This window comes from Oncorhynchus clarkii, chromosome 4, assembly GCF_045791955.1.
Source record: "Oncorhynchus clarkii lewisi isolate Uvic-CL-2024 chromosome 4, UVic_Ocla_1.0, whole genome shotgun sequence".
Lineage (NCBI taxonomy): Eukaryota > Metazoa > Chordata > Actinopteri > Salmoniformes > Salmonidae > Oncorhynchus > Oncorhynchus clarkii.
In genome coordinates this window covers 21,425,223-21,444,861 of record NC_092150.1, presented here as the reverse complement: position 1 = coordinate 21,444,861, position 19,639 = coordinate 21,425,223, and the positions used below count along the sequence as shown (strand labels likewise).

The following is a 19,639-nucleotide window of genomic DNA, read 5'->3' as shown; positions in this document are numbered from 1 at the left end:
CCCCCTCCTCAGGCCATATGGGAGCCAGCAGGTCTTCAAGAGAGGCCCAAGAAACCCAAACCAGTGAGTATGGGAATACTTCCCAAAGTTGATTCAAGCGTATGTTAACCATCAGGCTATTCATGGTAAAAGTGTGCAGTAAGGGATATGTTGGCTCTTTTCATTTTCCTGTAAAGTTTTAGGTTCTCACTCAAGCGACAGGGGTGTAACTTTGGTTTGGTCTTCCAGCACAAACGTCTAAAATAGCGAAGAGATAACTTCAAATGATCAAAATCAAATTTTCTCTGAAATATTTTACAGGCGTGTAATGCTGCAGTGAACTGGTCCTCTATTATTCATGTCAGTACTGATCATTTTGTCATCGTATTACCATGTAATACAATAATTACAAAGTAACTACACAAGAATAGAGAATTACTGTATTGGTACATTACTAATGTGTATCCTCTCCCCCACCCCCCTCTATCTGGCTGAAGAGATCTGGTGCTGTGCATACTGAGTGCAGACTGCCCAAAGTGTCTGACCCCCAGGCCTACCAGCTAACTGGGGCTGCTAGTTGGCTCAGTTACATCATCGCACCTGAAGAACTTAATTTCAGGTACAGTAGGTCAAATGCTGGTCCTCGTATCCACATTCCATTAAAAAAAACATTCTCGGCAGATTTATTTTTCTATTATTTACCCGTTATAAGACCTATGAAAACAGACAATCCAATTCTAAATCAGTGGCTTGCTTGTTCCTCTTGCTAGGCCTCACTTCTCCCTGGAGATCAGAACCAGGTCATCTGAGGGGCTGTTGCTCCATGTCTCAGGGAACGGAGACATCTCCCAAGTCTCTCTGTACATGACCAACGGCAAGATCAAACTCTCATTGGGGAAGGACAGAGTCATCCACAACAAGAAAAAGAGCAACGATGGAAGATGGCATACAGTAAGCTGTCTAATAACTGTTGAGATATCAGGTCTCAATATTAGGATAATTAAATGCAGTCATAATAATCATTGTTAGTTTCAGGTCATTCTAAATAGTGCAACATGTACACTGTACCTCACAGCCACAGCTGAGAGATTTATAAGTGTAAAGTAGTTGATAAGCGCCTGCATGGCCTGTCTGTGTGCAGGTAATGGTCAGTGTGGAGAAGAACACTTTCCACCTGGTCGTGGATGGTTTCCGTGTGCCTGATGGTATTCTACCTGCAGAGGAGGGTTCCTTCTTAGCCCTGCAGAACCCGGTCTATCTGGGCAGTGACCCTACCTCCAAAACCTCTTGGGCTCAGGTAAGCAAGCAGACACACAAACTGTAATGGCATCTAAACAAACCAGACACAACCCAATGTGAGGGTGTGATTGTGATTCTCCTGTAGGTTTGTATCTGGTGCATAATTACCATATTTACTATGACATCTATATTTACATCCTGGAAAATGTGTGCTTGGTTTTAAAATGATGTCCATCTGTATCTCTCTCAGGGTGGCTCTCTTCCCAAGAAGAGTGTGACTGGCTGTATACGCCATTTCAAAGTGTACAATGTTCTGGTTGGTGAACCAGCCGCCAATCACGGGGCCCCGCCCTGCTTTGATGGGGCAACAGAGACTGGGGCATACTTTGCTGGCACAGGGCATGTGGTCTTAGGTGTGGACTTTATATAGTCATTAACATGTGGTGTCTTAGTTGTGAGCAATATTGCTTTAACTAATCATCTCATTCATCCAGTAACTCTGAAAAATATACTTTGTGTTTTAGATAAGTTCTTTACTGTGGGCTCCCGTTTTGAGCTGACCTTTGAGGCTCGCCCACGGAACACTACAGGTCTCCTCTTCCATGCCAGGGGTCGTCATAGGAACAGCCTAAGTGTCTTCATGAGGAAAAACAAGGTTATTTTAAACCTCATCAACATGTATATGGGACTGTGGAGTTGGATACTGTGTAAGCCTGAAGTATATTGAAATGTGTGGAAAACTTTGGAATATAATTTTTGCTCTGAATCTCAGGTGGAGGTCCATGTGAATGATGGGTTAGGTGACTACAGTGCATCTGTGACACCTCAACAAAACCTGTGTGATGGCACATTCCATGTAATTGCAGGTACATATCCCTCTCACATCAACCATTGATTCATCCTCATACAGTAGAGATACATTTAAACCAGCATATTTTTTACAAGGACTTGGAAGGATCTTCTAATAGCCAGTCCATCTACTGTATTCCTCAGTGTCCAAACAGAACAATGTAGTCCAACTGAACGTGGACTCAGAGTCTCAGCGTACGGTCGGGCCTTCCCACTCCTCCTACACAATGACTAAGGATTCCCTCTACATTGGTGGCATGTCCGGTAAATTCATTCAGCAACACTACCCATTGCATCTCTTTAAAATATCCTCTCTGAATTAAAACACTTTCCAAAAATTGGTAGAGCATGTCAAACCTTGATGAACAGCTTCTGACAGTTCTATAAACACATCAATATGACTTTTATGCTTTCCCCCCTATACAGGCACATCAAAACATAAAGGAGTGCCAGTCTCTTCTTCGTTTGTTGGCTGCTTGCGGAACATAAAGGTCAATAAAAAGCCTGTTGTTTTTAAGACAGCCTCCAGCGTGGTCGGCCCTGTGAACGTCAATGAATGCCCAGCAGACTAAGGGGATGAAATCAATGAGTGTTGCCCCAGATTACCTAATTCGCTGAACCACTGAGTTATCTGTCTATGACTCAGTGGTAAACGGCTGCAAATATGTGTAACAGATAGACACTCACCTCTTCATGTGCAAATTATACCACTGGAGGGCACTGCAGTGCTCTTATTACTGTGTTGGCTTTGCAAGGTAATTCACACTGTTGGGGTTTAAGGCAATGTTTTCAAAGTGTTTCATGAATTGAACATTCACATCTTTTAAATTACAGTGACAGTGACTTTGATGTATTCTATGAATTAACAGGAAGAAATACCTTTCAAGATGAGCTGACACACAAATGTTACCCCTAGTGAGGCTAAAATATAATTGTTATATTTCAAAAAACATGTCTCACGTTGATCAGTCTACAGTTTTCATTTCAATTAAATTAGCAATGTGGAATAGACGTGAATTGATTTTTGTGTCCAGTGGGTTGCTGCTGTAAAAATTAAATTGCAATTGCACAATCCGTTTCAATACACTAAAAGTTCAGGTTTAACGAAATGCTTGTCAAATCCAATAAAAGGAATACCAAACTTAACGCCTGAACAATTTTCCCAATATTATGATTGGACTAAACTCCCATTGGCATGCCATGTAGTCATCATTAAGACTAGGAGTGAGAAGATGTTATTATGGGGTTCTAGGCTCTCCTCCCAGGCTGACTGCTACGGTCTACTGAGGTTAATTCTGCACAAAGCTAGGACCCCCTGGCCTGGCACACATCCTTTATTTGTGCAGGGTGCAAAAATGTGTGTCTAATGCATGTCTATGCTTAGCTCATACTGTAACTATGGAATGCAGAGTCCAGACAACATCCTCTCTCTCTCTCTCTTACGCACACTCTCTCTCTCCACTCTGTCTTTATCTACATCTTGCACATCATATAAAACATGATGAAATGCTTCAATATACTGGATCCCTTTCAGTTTGTTTATTATTCTCCTAGTTGGGTATACACCCTTGTCACATACCTCACTGCACATCACACCGGCACCAGCCTGTGCTTGCAATTCTTTCCCATATATACAGTGCCTTGCGAAAGTATTCGGCCCCCTTGAACTTTGCGACCTTTTGCCACATTTCAGGCTTCAAACATAAATATATAAAACTGTATTTTTTTGTGAAGAATCAACAACAAGTGGGACACAATCATGAAGTGGAACAACATTTATTGGATATTTCAAACTTTTTTAACAAATCAAAAACTGAAAAATTGGGCGTGCAAAATTATTCAGCCCCCTTAAGTTAATACTTTGTAGCGCCACCTTTTGCTGCGATTACAGCTGTAAGTCGCTTGGGGTATGTCTCTATCAGTTTTGCACATCGAGAGACTGACATTTTTTCCCATTCCTCCTTGCAAAACAGCTCGAGCTCAGTGAGGTTGGATGGAGAGCATTTGTGAACAGCAGTTTTCAGTTCTTTCCACAGATTCTCGATTGGATTCAGGTCTGGACTTTGACTTGGCCATTCTAACACCTGGATATGTTTATTTTTTAACCATTCCATTGTAGATTTTGCTTTATGTTTTGGATCATTGTCTTGTTGAAAGACAAATCTCCGTCCCAGTCTCATGTCTTTTGCAGACTCCATCAGGTTTTCTTCCAGAATGGTCCTGTATTTGGCTCCATCCATCTTCCCATCAATTTGAACCATCTTCCCTGTCCCTGCTGAAGAAAAGCAGGCCCAAACCATGATGCTGCCACCACCATGTTTGACAGTGGGGATGGTGTGTTCAGCTGTGTTGCTTTTACGCCAAACATAACGTTTTGCATTGTTGCCAAAAAGTTCAATTTTGGTTTCATCTGACCAGAGCACCTTCTTCCACATGCTTGGTGTGTCTCCCAGGTGGCTTGTGGCAAACTTTAAACAACACTTTTTATGGATATCTTTAAGAAATGGCTTTCTTCTTGCCACTCTTCCATAAAGGCCAGATTTGTGCAATATACGACTGATTGTTGTCCTATGGACAGAGTCTCCCACCTCAGCTGTAGATCTCTGCAGTTCATCCAGTGATCATGGGCCTCTTGGCTGCATCTCTGATCAGTCTTCTCCTTGTATGAGCTGAAAGTTTAGAGGGACGGCCAGGTTTTGGTAGATTTGCAGTGGTCTGATACTCCTTCCATTTCAATATAATCGCTTGCACAGTGCTCCTTGGGATGTTTAAAGCTTGGGAAATATTTTTGTATCCAAATCCGGCTTTAAACTTCTTCACAACAGTATCTCGGACCTGCCTGGTGTGTTCCTTGTTCTTCATGATGCTCTCTGCGCTTTTAACGGACCTCTGAGACTATCACAGTGCAGGTGCATTTATACGGAGACTTGATTACACACAGGTGGATTGTATTTATCATCATTAGTCATTTAGGTCAACATTGGATCATTCAGAGATCCTCACTGAACTTCTGGAGAGAGTTTGCTGCACTGAAAGTAAAGGGGCTGAATAATTTTGCACGCCCAATTTTTCAGTTTTTGATTTGTTAAAAAAGTTTGAAATATCCAATAAATGTCGTTCCACTTCACGATTGTGTCCCATTTGTTGTTGATTCTTCACAAAAAAATACAGTTTTATATATTTATGTTTGAAGCCTGAAATGTGGCAAAAGGTCGCAAAGTTCAAGGGGGCCGAATACTTTCGCAAGGCACTGTATATATTATGTATCCACCTTTCCCACACCTTTCCCACCTTTCCCATATATATATATATATTGTTTTATTCTAAACTCAAATCTGGGAGTTGAAATAAACTGAAGTTATGCACGTTTGCACATTATGCTGAGGATATCTTTCCTAGTTTTTGCAAGCTGCATGCCTTCTTGCTAAATATGATTTTTTTCCTTTCAACGATGAGGTTTGTAGGCGTCTGTTCTAATGTGACAGTGCACTGCTGTTGTTCTGAATCTCGCAGTCAAGTGCCCGCTTATTGGCTGGCTGTGAGGTGAAAGGTTGTTGCTGTCGTAAAATCTGCTCTGAGGATTGGACTCTGGAGGCAGAGCAGGACATATTTGGAAAAGGTACTGATGAGAGGAAATGGGAAGCCGTCGCAGGCAGGGCTAGCAGACGGTGCAATGGCAGGATGCTGATTTGCCACAGCAGGTTTAATATTTGGAACCTCCCAGAGCCTATACATACCTAGCCCAAAGCTATAGCCTACGTTATGACGACAACCATTTTTTCGACTGACGACGACCTTCGCGTGCGGCAGACAAGACAGCAAAACGTCTGGATGAATGTACACCTATTTTAATCACAGAAATGGCATGTAAATAGTGCCTTTGGTGCATTTGGACGAACCTTGGATGCGCGCCGATTAGTAATTTACCGGTGTTACAGCTTCAGAATTTTGCCCGAAAAGACGCGTCTCTTACCTCATTGGCAAGGATATGTCGGCGCAGTCCCATCATCAATAACCAATGTGGGATAGTCTACGGGGAATAATAATTTTGACACCACATTTTGGCCTGTGTTGAATTGATTCATTATATTCAGCAGACGATAGGCATAAACAATGGCGGGCCCAGAGCAGTCCAAGCAGCAGCAGGTAGAGGAGAAAGCTGAGCACATAGACGACGCTGAGCTCGCTCTTCAAGGTATCAACATGCTTCTCAACAACGGATTCAAGGAGAGCGACGAGCTTTTCAGAAAATACAGGTGAGATACTTTTCCTGCTTTTCATAATTTCATAAAATGTAGCCTATAGTAATATTTGGTCATCAGATCTCATTGCCCACAGCAGGCCTATAGGCCAGACTTTCCCAAACTCGCCCCCCCGTTTTGGTTTTTGCTCTAGCGCTAGCTACAACGCTCATTCAAATAACCAACTCACCATCAAGCTTTGGTTATTTGAATCAGCTGAGTAGTCCTAGGGAAAAAAACTAAACTTGCACCCAGGACCGAGTTTGGGAAACCCTGTATTAGGCTACATAATTATTTGAATTGCACAGGTGATTAATTTAAAGGGTGTGCCTTTGTGTGCTCAAACATCAGACTAACTGTACCAACCTGTTTTCAAGGCCCTGTTCAAATACTTGTATTAACCCTCCCAACTTGAGGTGATCACTGATCCTACAGTATGTAGGTATAGGTGCATCACATTTCTTTACCTATGCAATCATGACAGATGCATGATCACCTTGAGGCATTATTATGGATTTGCATGGTAGTTTCTACAAATTTAACCCCTGGCAAATTGAAGGTTGGACAGAAATATTGATAAAACATCAGAGCTCAGCATATTTGCTTAGAGACGGTATCCATCAGAGCCTTACAGGCGATTTATATTCTAGGCCTATACAAGGCTTTGGTACCATTACAGCATTATAGTCTCAGTGGCCATAAGTAATTCCCCAAACACACTGTCCAAGTCCAACACAAAGGCCATTATTGTTCTCTTTGGCAGAACTCACTGGTTCCAAACAGGGTATGACCATGGTTAGGCATAATTGTCCTTTAAATTATGTTTGCACCTGTGGCTGTGATTATGTATGATTTGCTTTATTTCATCTTAAATCTGCAGATGAATGCTACTGACTTGGTTTAACATAATGAAAGTCTACATTTGTGTCTAAATGTAAATCTATCCTTGTCTCTTGAAACTATCCCCATTCATAGCCTAACCCCAAAACAGGAAATTAAATAGTAGTCTCTGCACTCCAGCCTGGCCCTGACATTCCAAACAACAGTTGAATGGGTAATGGTGACTGAGAAATGGAAGGGTAGTACACTGCACTCACTGCAATCCAGCTCTGTTTGTGCCAACGGGAGAAACTGCCACTTACTGTGCTAATTTTAGCTTTCTGGTTAATCAAGCATTTCTCCCTCCATGAGTCGCTGATGATGCTGAGACAGAGGAACGGACTGAATGTCCCTCAGTATAGCACTGTGTGAAACAGATCTGGTTCTTAGTAGTGGGGAAGATGTGCATGGTTATTGTTATAACAATTTCAGTAATGATTATTGATAATCAGTTATGATATTGTTACCTTTAGTTAGTTATCATTAGTAACATAACCTTTACCTAGTCGATTATCAAGTGCACTGGTTATCTTTTCTCTGCTTTCTTGAATTATGTTCGGTATGAGGCAGAAGTAAGTGTCTCTCTGGCTGCGTTTACACAGGCATCCAAATTCAGATTTCCCCCCCCCACTAATTGGTCAACAGATCTTTTCACATCAAATAATTTTCAGAATTGGGCTGCCTGTCTAAATGCAGCTTCTGTGTCTATCGCTCCCTTCCATAGCAGTACCCACCCATAGCACGCACTCCAGCAGGTATATTTCACTGGTCACCCCCAAAGCCAATTCCTCCTTCGACCGCCTTCCAGTTCTCTGCTGCCAATGACTGGAACGTACTGTAAAAATCACTGAAGCTGGAGACTCATATCTCCCTCACTAGCTTTAAGCACCAGCTGTCAGAGCAGCTCACAGATCACTGCACTTGCACATAGCCCATCTGTAATTAGCCCATCCAACTACCTCATCCAACATACCTCATCCCCATACATACCCCATACTATTTTATTTATTTTGCTCCTTTGCACCCAAGTATCTCTACTTGTACACTCATCTTCTGCACATCTATCACTCCAGTGTTTAATTGTTATATTGTAATTATTTCGCCACTATGGCCTATTTATTGCCTTACCTCTGTTATCCTACCTCATTTGCACACACTGTATATATACTTTTTCTATTGTATTATTGACTGTATGTTTGTTTATTCCATGTGTAACTATGTGTTGTTGTTTGTGTTGCACTGCTTTGGTTTATCTTGGCCAGGTCGCAGTTGTAAATTAGAACTTGTTCTCAACTAGCCTACCTGGTTAAATAAAGGTGAAATAAAATAACTCTATGTTGTCCTTTCTCTTCAGGACTCACAGTCCACTGATGAGCTTTGGGGCCAGTTTTGTCAGCTTCCTGGTGAGTTTCCTCAGACTGCATCTTGACTGCAGGACAGGTGTTTTGTCATGACCCCTTGGTTGCAATAACCTCTAGCTTACTTCCCTGGTGGTGGTTCACATCCTACCTCTACTGACATTCTCTCTCATGACATCACTACAAGCATGCAAGCTACGAGAGACGGGGCAAATGTAATTACTCATCCTAACAATATTAGTGTGCAACGTTACACCATCATAAACCATACACTGCATAATAAGTTAGAAGAGGTGTCAGGACTTGACGTGACCCAATTTGTGTAATGGATTACATCGTCGTGACCACTATTGTCCATTTCCCCTCATTTATACATTACCATAATGGATGCATCTTCAGTTTATCAAACGCATTTTGCTGTGGATATTCTCGCTATCTCTCTGCTGCAGTGATGTGTTTGTCTCCCTGGGGGGGCAGAGATTTTCTGCAGCATGGTCACGAAACAGACCCCGTCACTGCCCCTCATGTCAGAGTTGGAGCACCATGAAGCGAGAGATAATGTCATCCTCCTCTGCTCTCCCATGCAATAAAAAACGCTTGGAAGGATAGTGTGTGGGGATGGGTCAATGACAACACAAACAGGCCACTGATGCATAGAGGGCCTCACACTGAAAAAGCATTCAATTAATCTGAAATTAAAAATACATATTTATATAAGGATGAGGGCATACATTGCATGTCTTTGACTGACAGTTTGATAAAGGCAACTGAACAAAGAGATTCTTGACCAAGCCAGAGTGTGGGTCTCAAACGTATCACACAGATACACACAATAGATTCTGGTTGTCACAACAGTGTTTCAACGTGTGCTATGGCCTAGAAAGAGCTCTTTGTCCTGAGCCTGCTTTGTGATACCATTGTGTAACCCCTGTGTTATAACCCTCCTTCAATCCGATTACCGCACATTTGTTCACAATACACCCCAATGAAATCAAAATTAAAATCAGGTACTTATTTATTTAATTACTTGCATGAGTGTTTTCTCTGTGCCAGCGTTAGCTGAAAAGCTCCAATGGGTTTGTTGTTGTTGTGTGTGTGATGTTGCAGAATGCCATGATGACCTTTGAGGAGGAGAAGATGCAGACGGCGTGTGACGACCTGAGGACCACAGAGAAGCTGTGTGAGAGTGACAACGTTGGCGTCATAGAGACAATCAGGAACAAGATCAAGAAGAGTGTGAGTGGGTGACTGATTACAGACAGGCAGAGAGGTTTTGTTTACATGGAGAATTTATGTTTAGGATATCCCAACATTCCACTCGGCACACACTGGTTGAATCAACGCTGTTTCCACGTTATTTCAAGGAAAATACATTGAACCAATGTGAAATAGACATTGGGACGTGCCCAGTGGGATTGGTCATGTAACATGCATAATTCTGTCTTGATTTCTGCTGGTTATACACCATCACATTGTTTCCAGCTGTATCAGTATCAATAATCAAAGTCAAGATCTTCTATATTGAGCTTAATGATATTGGCAACTATGAGATCACGTCAATCCCACACTCAATGTAATTAGTAACGAAGCAATAGAATGGAGACCTGTTTATGATCAACACAGGGGGCTTCTTCATTACGTAGCTGGAATGGCTGATGGTTTAGCTGAGTGTTGATCAGAGAATTACCAGACTACTGTGTGTTTTTTTTCTGTCAGTTGGAGTCCCAGAGGTCAGGGGTCGTGGTTGTGGACCGCCTGCAGCGACAGATCATTGTGGCCGACTGCCAGGTCTACCTCGCTGTGCTCTCCTTCATCAAGCAGGAGCTCGCATGTAATGTATCATTTGTTGAATCAACAATCATTCAGTTACTGATGTCCTGTAGCTTGCTTGATGGCAATGCAGTATGTATTGTTTTCATGCATTTTCTATTTAATTATATGTAATATGATTATTTCCAGTCTACTAATTTTGGGAAACATTTGCAAGTAAAATAGGAATCATGAGAGTTAACTGGATTTGACTGGATTGACTCTTACAGTATCTTCTCCTCAACAGCGTACATCAAAGGAGGCTGGATCCTCCGTAAGGCCTGGAAGATGTACAATAAGTGCCACAGTGACATCAGTCAGCTGCAGGAGACCTGCGTGAGGCGCTGTTCCTCCCATGAGGAGGATCTATCCTCAGACCAGGCCAACCACAACACCCCAGTGGAGGGTGCTGTGACTGCAGAGGCCCTGGACCGACTCAAGGGCTCCGTCAGCTTCGGCTACGGCCTCTTCCATCTCTGCATCTCCATGGTACCACCACACCTGCTCAAGATCATCAACCTGCTGGGTTTCCCTGGCGACCGTCTCCAGGGTCTGTCCTCCCTCATGTATGCCAGTGAGAGTAAGGACATGAAGGCCCCGCTAGCTACGTGAGTATGAGTATTAAATCACTTCTTAGAGGGCTGAAGTGCAAGGAAAGACAGAGGGAGCGCTAGAGATAGACTTAGGATTCGATTCAATCCGTAGCGCTGAAGATCTGCTTTGTAGTCCGATTGACATTTAAAGGCAATATTCCCAAATCAAACTTTATTTGTCACTTGCGCCGAATACAACGAGTGTAGACCTTACCGTGAAATGCATACTTACAAGCCCTTAACCAACAGTGCAGTTCAAGAATAGTGAAGAAAATATTTACCAAATAAACTAAAGTAAGAAATAATAAAAAGTAACAGAATAACATAACAATAATGAGTCTATATACAGGGGGTACCGGTACCGAGTTAGTGTGCAGGGCTACAGGTTAGTTGAGGTAATTTGCACATAGGGGTGGGGGTAGGTAGGGGTGAAGTGACTATGCATAGATAATAAACAGCGAGTAGCAGCAATGTACAAAACAAATGGAGGGGGAATGTCAATGTAAATAGTCCGCTGGCCATTTGATTAATTGTTCAGCAGTCTTATGGATTGGGGGTAGAAGATGTTAAGGAGCCTTTTGGTATTAGACTTGGCACTCTGGTACCGCTTGCCGTGCGTCTATGACCTGGGTGACTGGAGTCTCTGACAATTTTTGGGCTTTCCTCTGACACCTACTATTATATAGGTCCTGGATGGCAGGAAGTTTGGCCCCAGTGATGTACTGGGCCGTACGCACTACCCTCTGTAGCGCATTATGGTCAGATACCGAGCAGTTGCCATACCGGGCGGTGATGCAACCGGTCAGGATGCTCTCGGTGGTGCAGCTGTAGAACTATTTGAGGATCTGGGGGCACGTGCCAAATCTTTTCAGTCTCCTGAGGGGGAAAAGTTTTGTCGTGCCCTCTTCACGACTGTCTTGGTGTGTTTGGACCATGATAGTTCGTTGGTGATGTGGACACCAAGGAACTTGAAACTCTCAAACTGCTCCATTACAGCCCTGTTGATGTTGATGGGGGCCTGTTCGGCCCACCTTTTCCTGTAGTCCACGATCAGCTCCTTTGTCTTGCTCACATTGAAGGAGAGGTTTTTGTTCTGGCAACACACAGCCAGGTTTTTGACCTCCTCCCTATAGGCTGTCTCATTGTTGTCGGTAACCATTGTTGTGTCATCAACAAACTTAATGATGGTGTTGGAGTCATATTTGGCCACATAGTCATGGGTGAACAGGGAGTACAGGAGGGGACTGAGCACGCACCCCTGAGGGGCCCCCTTGTTGAGTACCAGCGTGGCAGACGTGTTGTTGCCTACCCTTACCACCTGAGGATGGCCAGTCAGGAAGTCCAGGATCCAGTTGCAGAGTGAGGTATTTAGTCCCAGGGTCCTTAGCTTAGTGATGAGCTTTGTGGGCACTATGGTGTTGAACGCTGAGCTGTAGTCAATGAACAGCATTCTCACATAGGTATGCCTTTTGTTCAGGTGGGAAAGGGAAGTGTGGAGTGCGATTTGAGATTGTGTCATCTGTGGATCTGTTGGGGTGGTAAACTAATTGGAGTGGGTCTAGGGTATCCAGGATTATACTGTTGATGTGAGTCATGACCAGCCTTTCAAAGCACTTCATGGCTACCGACGTGACTGCTACAGGGCGGTAATCATTTATGCAGGTTACCTTTGGTTCCTTGGGCAAAGGGACTATGGTGGTTTGCTTGAAACATGTAGGTATTACAGACTCATCAGAAAGAGGTTGAAAATGTCAATGAAGACACTCGCCAGTTGGTCCGCCCATGCTTTGAGTACACATCCTGGTAATCTGTCTGGCCCTGCGGATTTGTGAATGTTGACCTGTTGTAAGGTCTTACTCACATCGGCTATCGAAAGCGTTATCACACAGTCATCCAGAACAGCTGGTACTCTCATATATGCTTCAGCTCAATCGGAAATTACCTTTACATTTCAATCACGTTATAACGCTGAACTGAAGTGCTACGGATTGAATCGAGGCCTTACTCATACTGTAACTGAAGGGAATGACCTTCAAGTAATGAGAGAAGGAAAGAGATTATGTTCTGCTAGGTTCTAGATTAACCTAGTAAAACTCACAGACGATTAGTAAAGTTTAAACCCACCCAACTGTATAAGACAAAAGACATTCACACAAGCACTGATACTTAACTCTTTCTCCTATACTGAGTCTCCTCAGAGAGAGTTCCCCTCTCTGCATCTGTGCCATGCATAAGGATATTTCATATTTTCAAGTTTAAAAGTCAGTTCCCAACAGTTCATAATGTTCAGGTCACTGTCAGTTATTTTTACTGCTTGAGTGAGCTGCTATACGTAGATATGATGTCATCGTTTGATAGAAAAGCAGAGCACAGGTCTTGATGTTGATTTGATTGGGGGTGACGTGTTGTGTTATTCTGCTTATTCTGCTCTTGGCACAGTGCTTGTTCCTGTTGTCTCATACATGGCCATCTGTTCTGTAATATCTGTAGAATCATAATGGCATATTATAATCATAGGGTATTTATTCATTGTATAATACATGCAACCAGGGACAGGTGTTAGTTAGTCAAATATGTCAAATGGGAATATTTGATGTCATAGAGAATTGAGGAAACATTAAGTACAATTACATGCTGTCAGTGGCAGTTGAATGGTGAATACTCGTGACGTAAGAAGTAGATAGACCTAAGAATAGCGGTAATCACGTGCTTATTAGAATGGCTAGTGGTGAAAAAAGGCCCTGTGGACTTAGAATAAATGATCCTAGTAAAACAGCTGCATTAGACAAAATACATAACAGAAACTGAGACAGAAACTACCATTTGCTATTTATGAAATTGAGATGATGTTTTACCAAATTACTGGAGTGGGGTGCAATTTTGTTCTATATGCCATCTTAACAACGCTTTTCTTTGTCAAGAAAGTCAATGTTTCATATTAACTATCTAGCAAACTTGAATGTACAGTAATCAATATTTAATAAAAACATCTAGTATTGTCTCACAAATAAACCTGATTGCTTCCTCTTTCCTCTGCCCAGATTGGCCCTCCTGTGGTACCACACAGTAGTGCTGCCTTTCTTTGCTCTGGATGGTTCTGACACTCAGGCAGGCCTGGAAGAGGCCAAGGCCATTCTCCAGAGGAAGGCTGTGGTCTACCCCAATTCCTCCCTCTTCATGTTCTTTAAAGGACGGGTTCAGAGATTAGAGGTGAGCATGATGGGGTCATCTGACTGTGAAATAACAGTCTGTTGCCGCTTAGCGTTGTACAATACAGTAAATTGTTGTAGGTTTTAGTAGATTAGGGCTCTATAAAATCCATTAGATTATTTGCCTAATTACATTTAGCTTTTTCCCAAATTTAATTTTCTCTGGTTCTCTTTCTCTCTCCATTTTCCCCTGGTTTTCACTCTCAAAATCACACTTTTTTAAACAGAAAAACAGCTACATTTGATATTCTAAGTCCACAACAATGCTTAAACCACATCAGGAGACTATTTTTGAGGTCTTGATTTTTTTTTTTTTTTAGATATGTAGATAGTTGCCCCTTTAATTCCAGCACTCACCTTGCAAGAGAATGTTGTTTGGTAGAGTTTTCAAAACAAGTACCCACTGGATTTATACAGATAATCATGATATAATTCTGACAGGTAATTCTGACAGGTACTTTGTAGATTTCAGGAAAGCCTTTCCATCTACCAAAATACTTTTCATTAGCATCATCGCTAATGGCTGCACAAAGTGGCACGCACCGCACATACCCAGACGGGGAATTCTCTTTGCCTATTTAGAAAGTTGCATTCTCTTTGTGTTATGATAAACCTGGGCAAATTAATACATGTTCAATACATTTAGTTGATTCCCTACTAAGTTCAATGCATGTCTGGATTGTCTGGATTCCGTGATTCCATCCGCATTCTCCTCGATGCAGATTTTATAGGACCCTAGTAGCTCGTAATTGTGTAAAGTGATGCTATCTCTATCCCATCTATCTCCAGTGCCAAATTAACAGTGCTCTGGTGTCCTTCCATGATGCACTAGAGCTGGCATCAGACCAAAGAGAGATCCAGCACGTGTGTCTCTATGAAATTGGTATGTTTCCCTGACATTCATGCTTACTTTCAAATGAGCACCCACACATGCAGACACTCATCATGTACATTCAGTTCATTCAGAATGTATCCATTTGTCTTGTCTTGACTTCAGGCTGGTGCAGTATGATCGAGATGAACTTTGAGGATGCGTTTAGGTCATTTGAGAGGCTGAAGAATGAGTCCCGATGGTCACAGTGTTACTATGCCTACCTGACTGGAGGTGAGAGAGCCACTGCCCCAGGAACGTGTGGACCATTGATTCTCATCGTCTTCATCATCTTCTCAAAATTATCTCACACTCTAACCCCCCCCCCCCACTCCCTGTAAAGTATGTCAGGGAGCTGCAGGGGACTTAGATGGCGCCAAGGATGTCTTCAAAGATGTCCAGAAACTGTTCAAGAGGAAGAACAACCAGATTGAGCAGTTTGCCCTCAAGCGGGTGGGTCATTTTCACCCAGATGTGTTTACCATGTCTTTATCCACTCTTTGTGAAACTATTAACCATGAACCCTCTCCCTTTCTCTACCATGGCCTCTCTGCCCCCATCCTACTGCAGGCAGAGAGACTGAGGAAGATGTCTCCCACCAGAGAGCTGTGCATTCTGGGGGTCATAGAGGTGCTGTACCTGTGGAAGGCTCTTCCCAACTGCTCCTCCTCCAAACTGCAGCTCATGAATCAGTGTAAGGGCTGGACCTTTATCAGAGGGGGATCTCCAAGTCAAGGAGTTTCCTTTGACACAATGGGGTGCAAACCACTGTACTAAATGTTGTGAAGTATTTGAACATTTCTGACCAATGTTGTGAATTATTTGACCATTTCTGTCTTTGAGACATTGGGCTTTGTTCAGTCTGTATCGCTGAATATCGCTTTCAGATTGAGCGATAGAAATGTAAAGGGGATTTCCGATTGCGCTGAACTTCCACAATACAGGTCAAATAGAGTCCGTTGTCTCCTCTCTTTTCAGTGTTACAGAGTGTGGATGACGCATCGTGCAGAGGTCTGAAAAACCTCCTTCTCGGTTCCATCCACAAATGTCATGGAAATAATAAAGATGCCATCCAGGTCATTTGTGCCCGAGCACATTATTGTACTGTGATTACATTATCTTATGCAGGTACAATTAATTATGTAACTCACTATGTATTTGTGGTCAATTATATAATTAGATTTTCCTTTGGTCTTTCTCCTCCCATCTAGTCGTTCCAGCTGGCTGCCAGAGATGAGTTTGGTCGACAAACCAACTCTTATGTGCAGCCATACTCCTGCTATGAGCTTGGATGTGTCCTGCTTGCCCAGCCAGAGGTGAGAATATCTCAACTCAGACAATCTGTGTGTGTATGTGGGTGTCTGTGTCCAAAATTGTATTAAAGGATTTATCTCGATGGACTAATGAGATTTTTTTTGCATTGTGTTTCTATCCAGACGGTGGGAAAAGGGAGAGCATTTCTGCTTCAGGCAAAGGTACAGTTATCAGATGACATGTATATGAATGGTTAGGGTTTTCCAATTGGGTTTGAAATGACTACGTAACACAATCCATTCTGATTGTGAAGTCATCATTTGTTCTGTGCTCTGCCTCTCAGGAGGATTATGCAGGCTATGACTTTGAGAACAGACTTCACGTGCGCATCCACTCAGCCATGGCCACGCTGAAGGAAGTGGTACCCCAATGACCCCGCCCACCACTGGACGAATAATGATGAGGCAACGACTCCGTCTCCAGCTGTGCACTTGATGATATAGGAAGCATGGCTATTTTCTAATCAAAACCACAGTATGACTCATCAGACAAAATAGTCCCCCCCCCCCCTTTTTCTGATATATGTTTTACACATCCAAATACAATAAACCAACAATTTCATAGTCAATACCATTTTCTTCTTAATCTAGTGGAGGGTTTTAGCCCTGCAAACCTTCCTTCCATTCTTTGGACCATCCATACATAATGGTACATAGGATACTTCTTGAAGAGGCACATCTTATTCTCATTGTCAGGTTTTCTTGACTACAGGTAGTAACAGTACAGTTAAACAGTAAGTAAACTTGTCTTTTGTGTTCTTGTCATGTTCTTGGGAAGACATGTACGAGAGATGTTTGATTACAACCCATAATCGTGATCAAATGGTTATTTGCCAATTGTTTGTGTTTGCCTCATGTGACAAGGCAAGACAAAGGTTCTTGATTGTATTAGTTGTCGCTGTTGTAGTACCCTCTTTTTGACCAATATCCATACAATTATCGCCTCTGGTTTTTCAGAAATGTGTCCTAGATTAAATGGCCATACTTTGCTTGTCATGATGCCAACAAACATATATCATTTTTTCTGCAATGAGAAAGTATTAGTGAAGTTTTATGGTGACAACAACCCCCTAAATGATGGGACAAGTACTTAGTGGCCTGCTACCTTGTAGTATTGTATTACGCAGCGTGCCATACAGAGTGTACTATGCCATGCAGTGAAACCTTGTAATATTAGTGTCAGGTACCTTGAATTCTGAATATTATAAAATTGCTTTTACATTCTGACATTCACATATTAGCTTACAAATAACATGCACTTCTAAAATGTTTTGTAACATTTTTGCACAATGCAATATCCAAACAATGTTATAGATTCTTTATTTTAGTTTACAAGCAGTGGGCATTGATCTGCACACTATGCATGCAATGGCAGGGGTATTATTAGTGACCCAAGGACCTGAAAGATCCTTTTCTACAGCTGTGTACTATGAATCGGAACATTTTTTTCCTGAGATACTCTGGTGACAACAGAACACATTTATATTAATATTTACTCTGGTTTTTAACAAAATCCAACAAGGTCCTTATTAACTACAGGCATTGTAATAATCATGGTAGGTTTTAGGTTACTGTACAAACTGGACATTAAAGCTTAATATTCTGTAATTTTAGTTTGATCGGGCTTTTATATCAGGCCACACTGATGATGAGTGAAACATTCAAGACAGTCACAAACTAAATTGAAAGTGCAGGGTATTGTATCACTGTTTTTATAATCACTCTGAGGTATGGTCTCTAAGCAATAAAAAGCAAGCAAGAAGAGTGCTCATTTTACAATGGAAGTTTGATTAGCTGTCACAAACTTCGTTTACATTTTTTTGGGTCCCACTTCAAATGAATAACAAATGCTTAACTACTTGTACAAGCACTACATAGCACAAATCTTTCATTAGCAAATTCATACTACATGAAGGGTGATATCAACGGTCTTTAATTCATACTACATGAAGTGTGATTTAAATGGTATTTAATTCACATTACATTCATTTTGTTATTTTACCTTTATTTAACTAGGCAAGTAAGTTAAGAACAAATTCTTGTTTACAATGACGGCCAATCCCGGACGATGCTGGGCCAATTGTGCGCCGCCCAATGGGACTCCCCAATCATGTGAAGGGTGATTTAAACTGTATTTAATTCAGACTACATGAAGGGTGATATAAACAGTCTTTACATCTTGTGCGTGCTAAATTAAGAATAACTATTTTCCACCCTTCATATAAAATGGCATATTCTTATGAAAGAGTTCTGAAGAATCTACATAGATAGGCCTTAGGGTAAATGGCTTGTGAAAGCTTCAATATGCTGTGTTTCATTTAAAGTGGGACTCTTTTTTTCATGTTCAAGGATGGGTATGAACACCTTTTTTTTTTTTTTACATCTACACTGAAGTCCGTCAGTGATCTCCCATCTTCTCCTGTGATTGTGTAAAGGGATGTAAGATTTGGTGTCATGTAAAAGTGTTGACTACTGAGTGTGGCCATAAAGTGCTGGTATAAAGTAAGTCCACAGCTGTAAGAGCAAAGTATCTCCACATGATATGAGTTAAATGTCATTATATGTATACCAACTAAAAAAATGGGACATTTCTGTCTTAGAAATGTGCTCTATCCACTTTGTTGTGGGGTTGTAGAGGATGATGTGGAGATAGTTCAATTGTAACAGGGTGGTCCTGTGTGGTGTCTAAAGAGATCTACAAACTGTTCAATAAAGGACTGTCAATTAATCCAGCATTTCAAATGAGCTGTTTCTACACTGAACAACAATATGAACGCAACATGTAAAGTGTTGATCCCAGGTTTCATGAGCTGAAATAAAAAATCTCAGATATTTTCGGAGGAGTATTTCTGTCTGTAATAAAGCCTTTTTGTGGGTAAAAAACAATTCTGATTGGCTGGGCCTGGCTCTCCAGTGGGTGGGCCTATGCCCTCCCAGACCTACCCATGGCTGCGCCCCTGCCTGTCCAGTCATGTGGAATCCATAGATTAGGGCCTAATGAATGTATTATATTATGAACTGTAACTCAGTAAAATGTTTGAAATTGTTGCATATTATTTATATTTTTGTTCAGTATATTGTAATGCCGATAACATCGGTCTTGTGGTTTAATTTATGCCCATATGAAGAAAAAAATACTTTCTTTGATTAGTTGGCCACCATATGGAGGTAGTTCAGATACCATGCATTGTGATCTAAAGCTGACGCATAATAATGCCTTTCCAATGTGGACCACGCCCGTTATTATGACGAACTGCTTATTTCGCAATTCGTTTTACCGTTTTATTACATTGTTACCT

The 19,639-nt window shown here is 41.8% G+C and overlaps 1 protein-coding gene across 1 annotated transcript; it reads left to right on the top strand.

The window, feature by feature from the left end:
• Positions 1-5,673: 5,673 nt before the first annotated feature.
• On the top strand, positions 5,674-19,070 carry LOC139406589 (tetratricopeptide repeat domain 39C). The gene is made up of 14 exons (XM_071149347.1): positions 5,674-6,323; positions 8,542-8,590; positions 9,653-9,781; positions 10,262-10,376; positions 10,602-10,962; positions 13,989-14,157; positions 14,946-15,039; positions 15,154-15,261; positions 15,371-15,480; positions 15,598-15,721; positions 16,006-16,103; positions 16,239-16,343; positions 16,464-16,502; positions 16,625-19,070. Exons 1-14 carry the CDS (start codon positions 6,181-6,183, stop codon positions 16,712-16,714), a joined length of 1,734 nt encoding a protein of 577 aa, XP_071005448.1. The 5' UTR covers positions 5,674-6,180; the 3' UTR covers positions 16,715-19,070.
• The last annotated feature ends 569 nt before the right edge of the window (positions 19,071-19,639 follow it).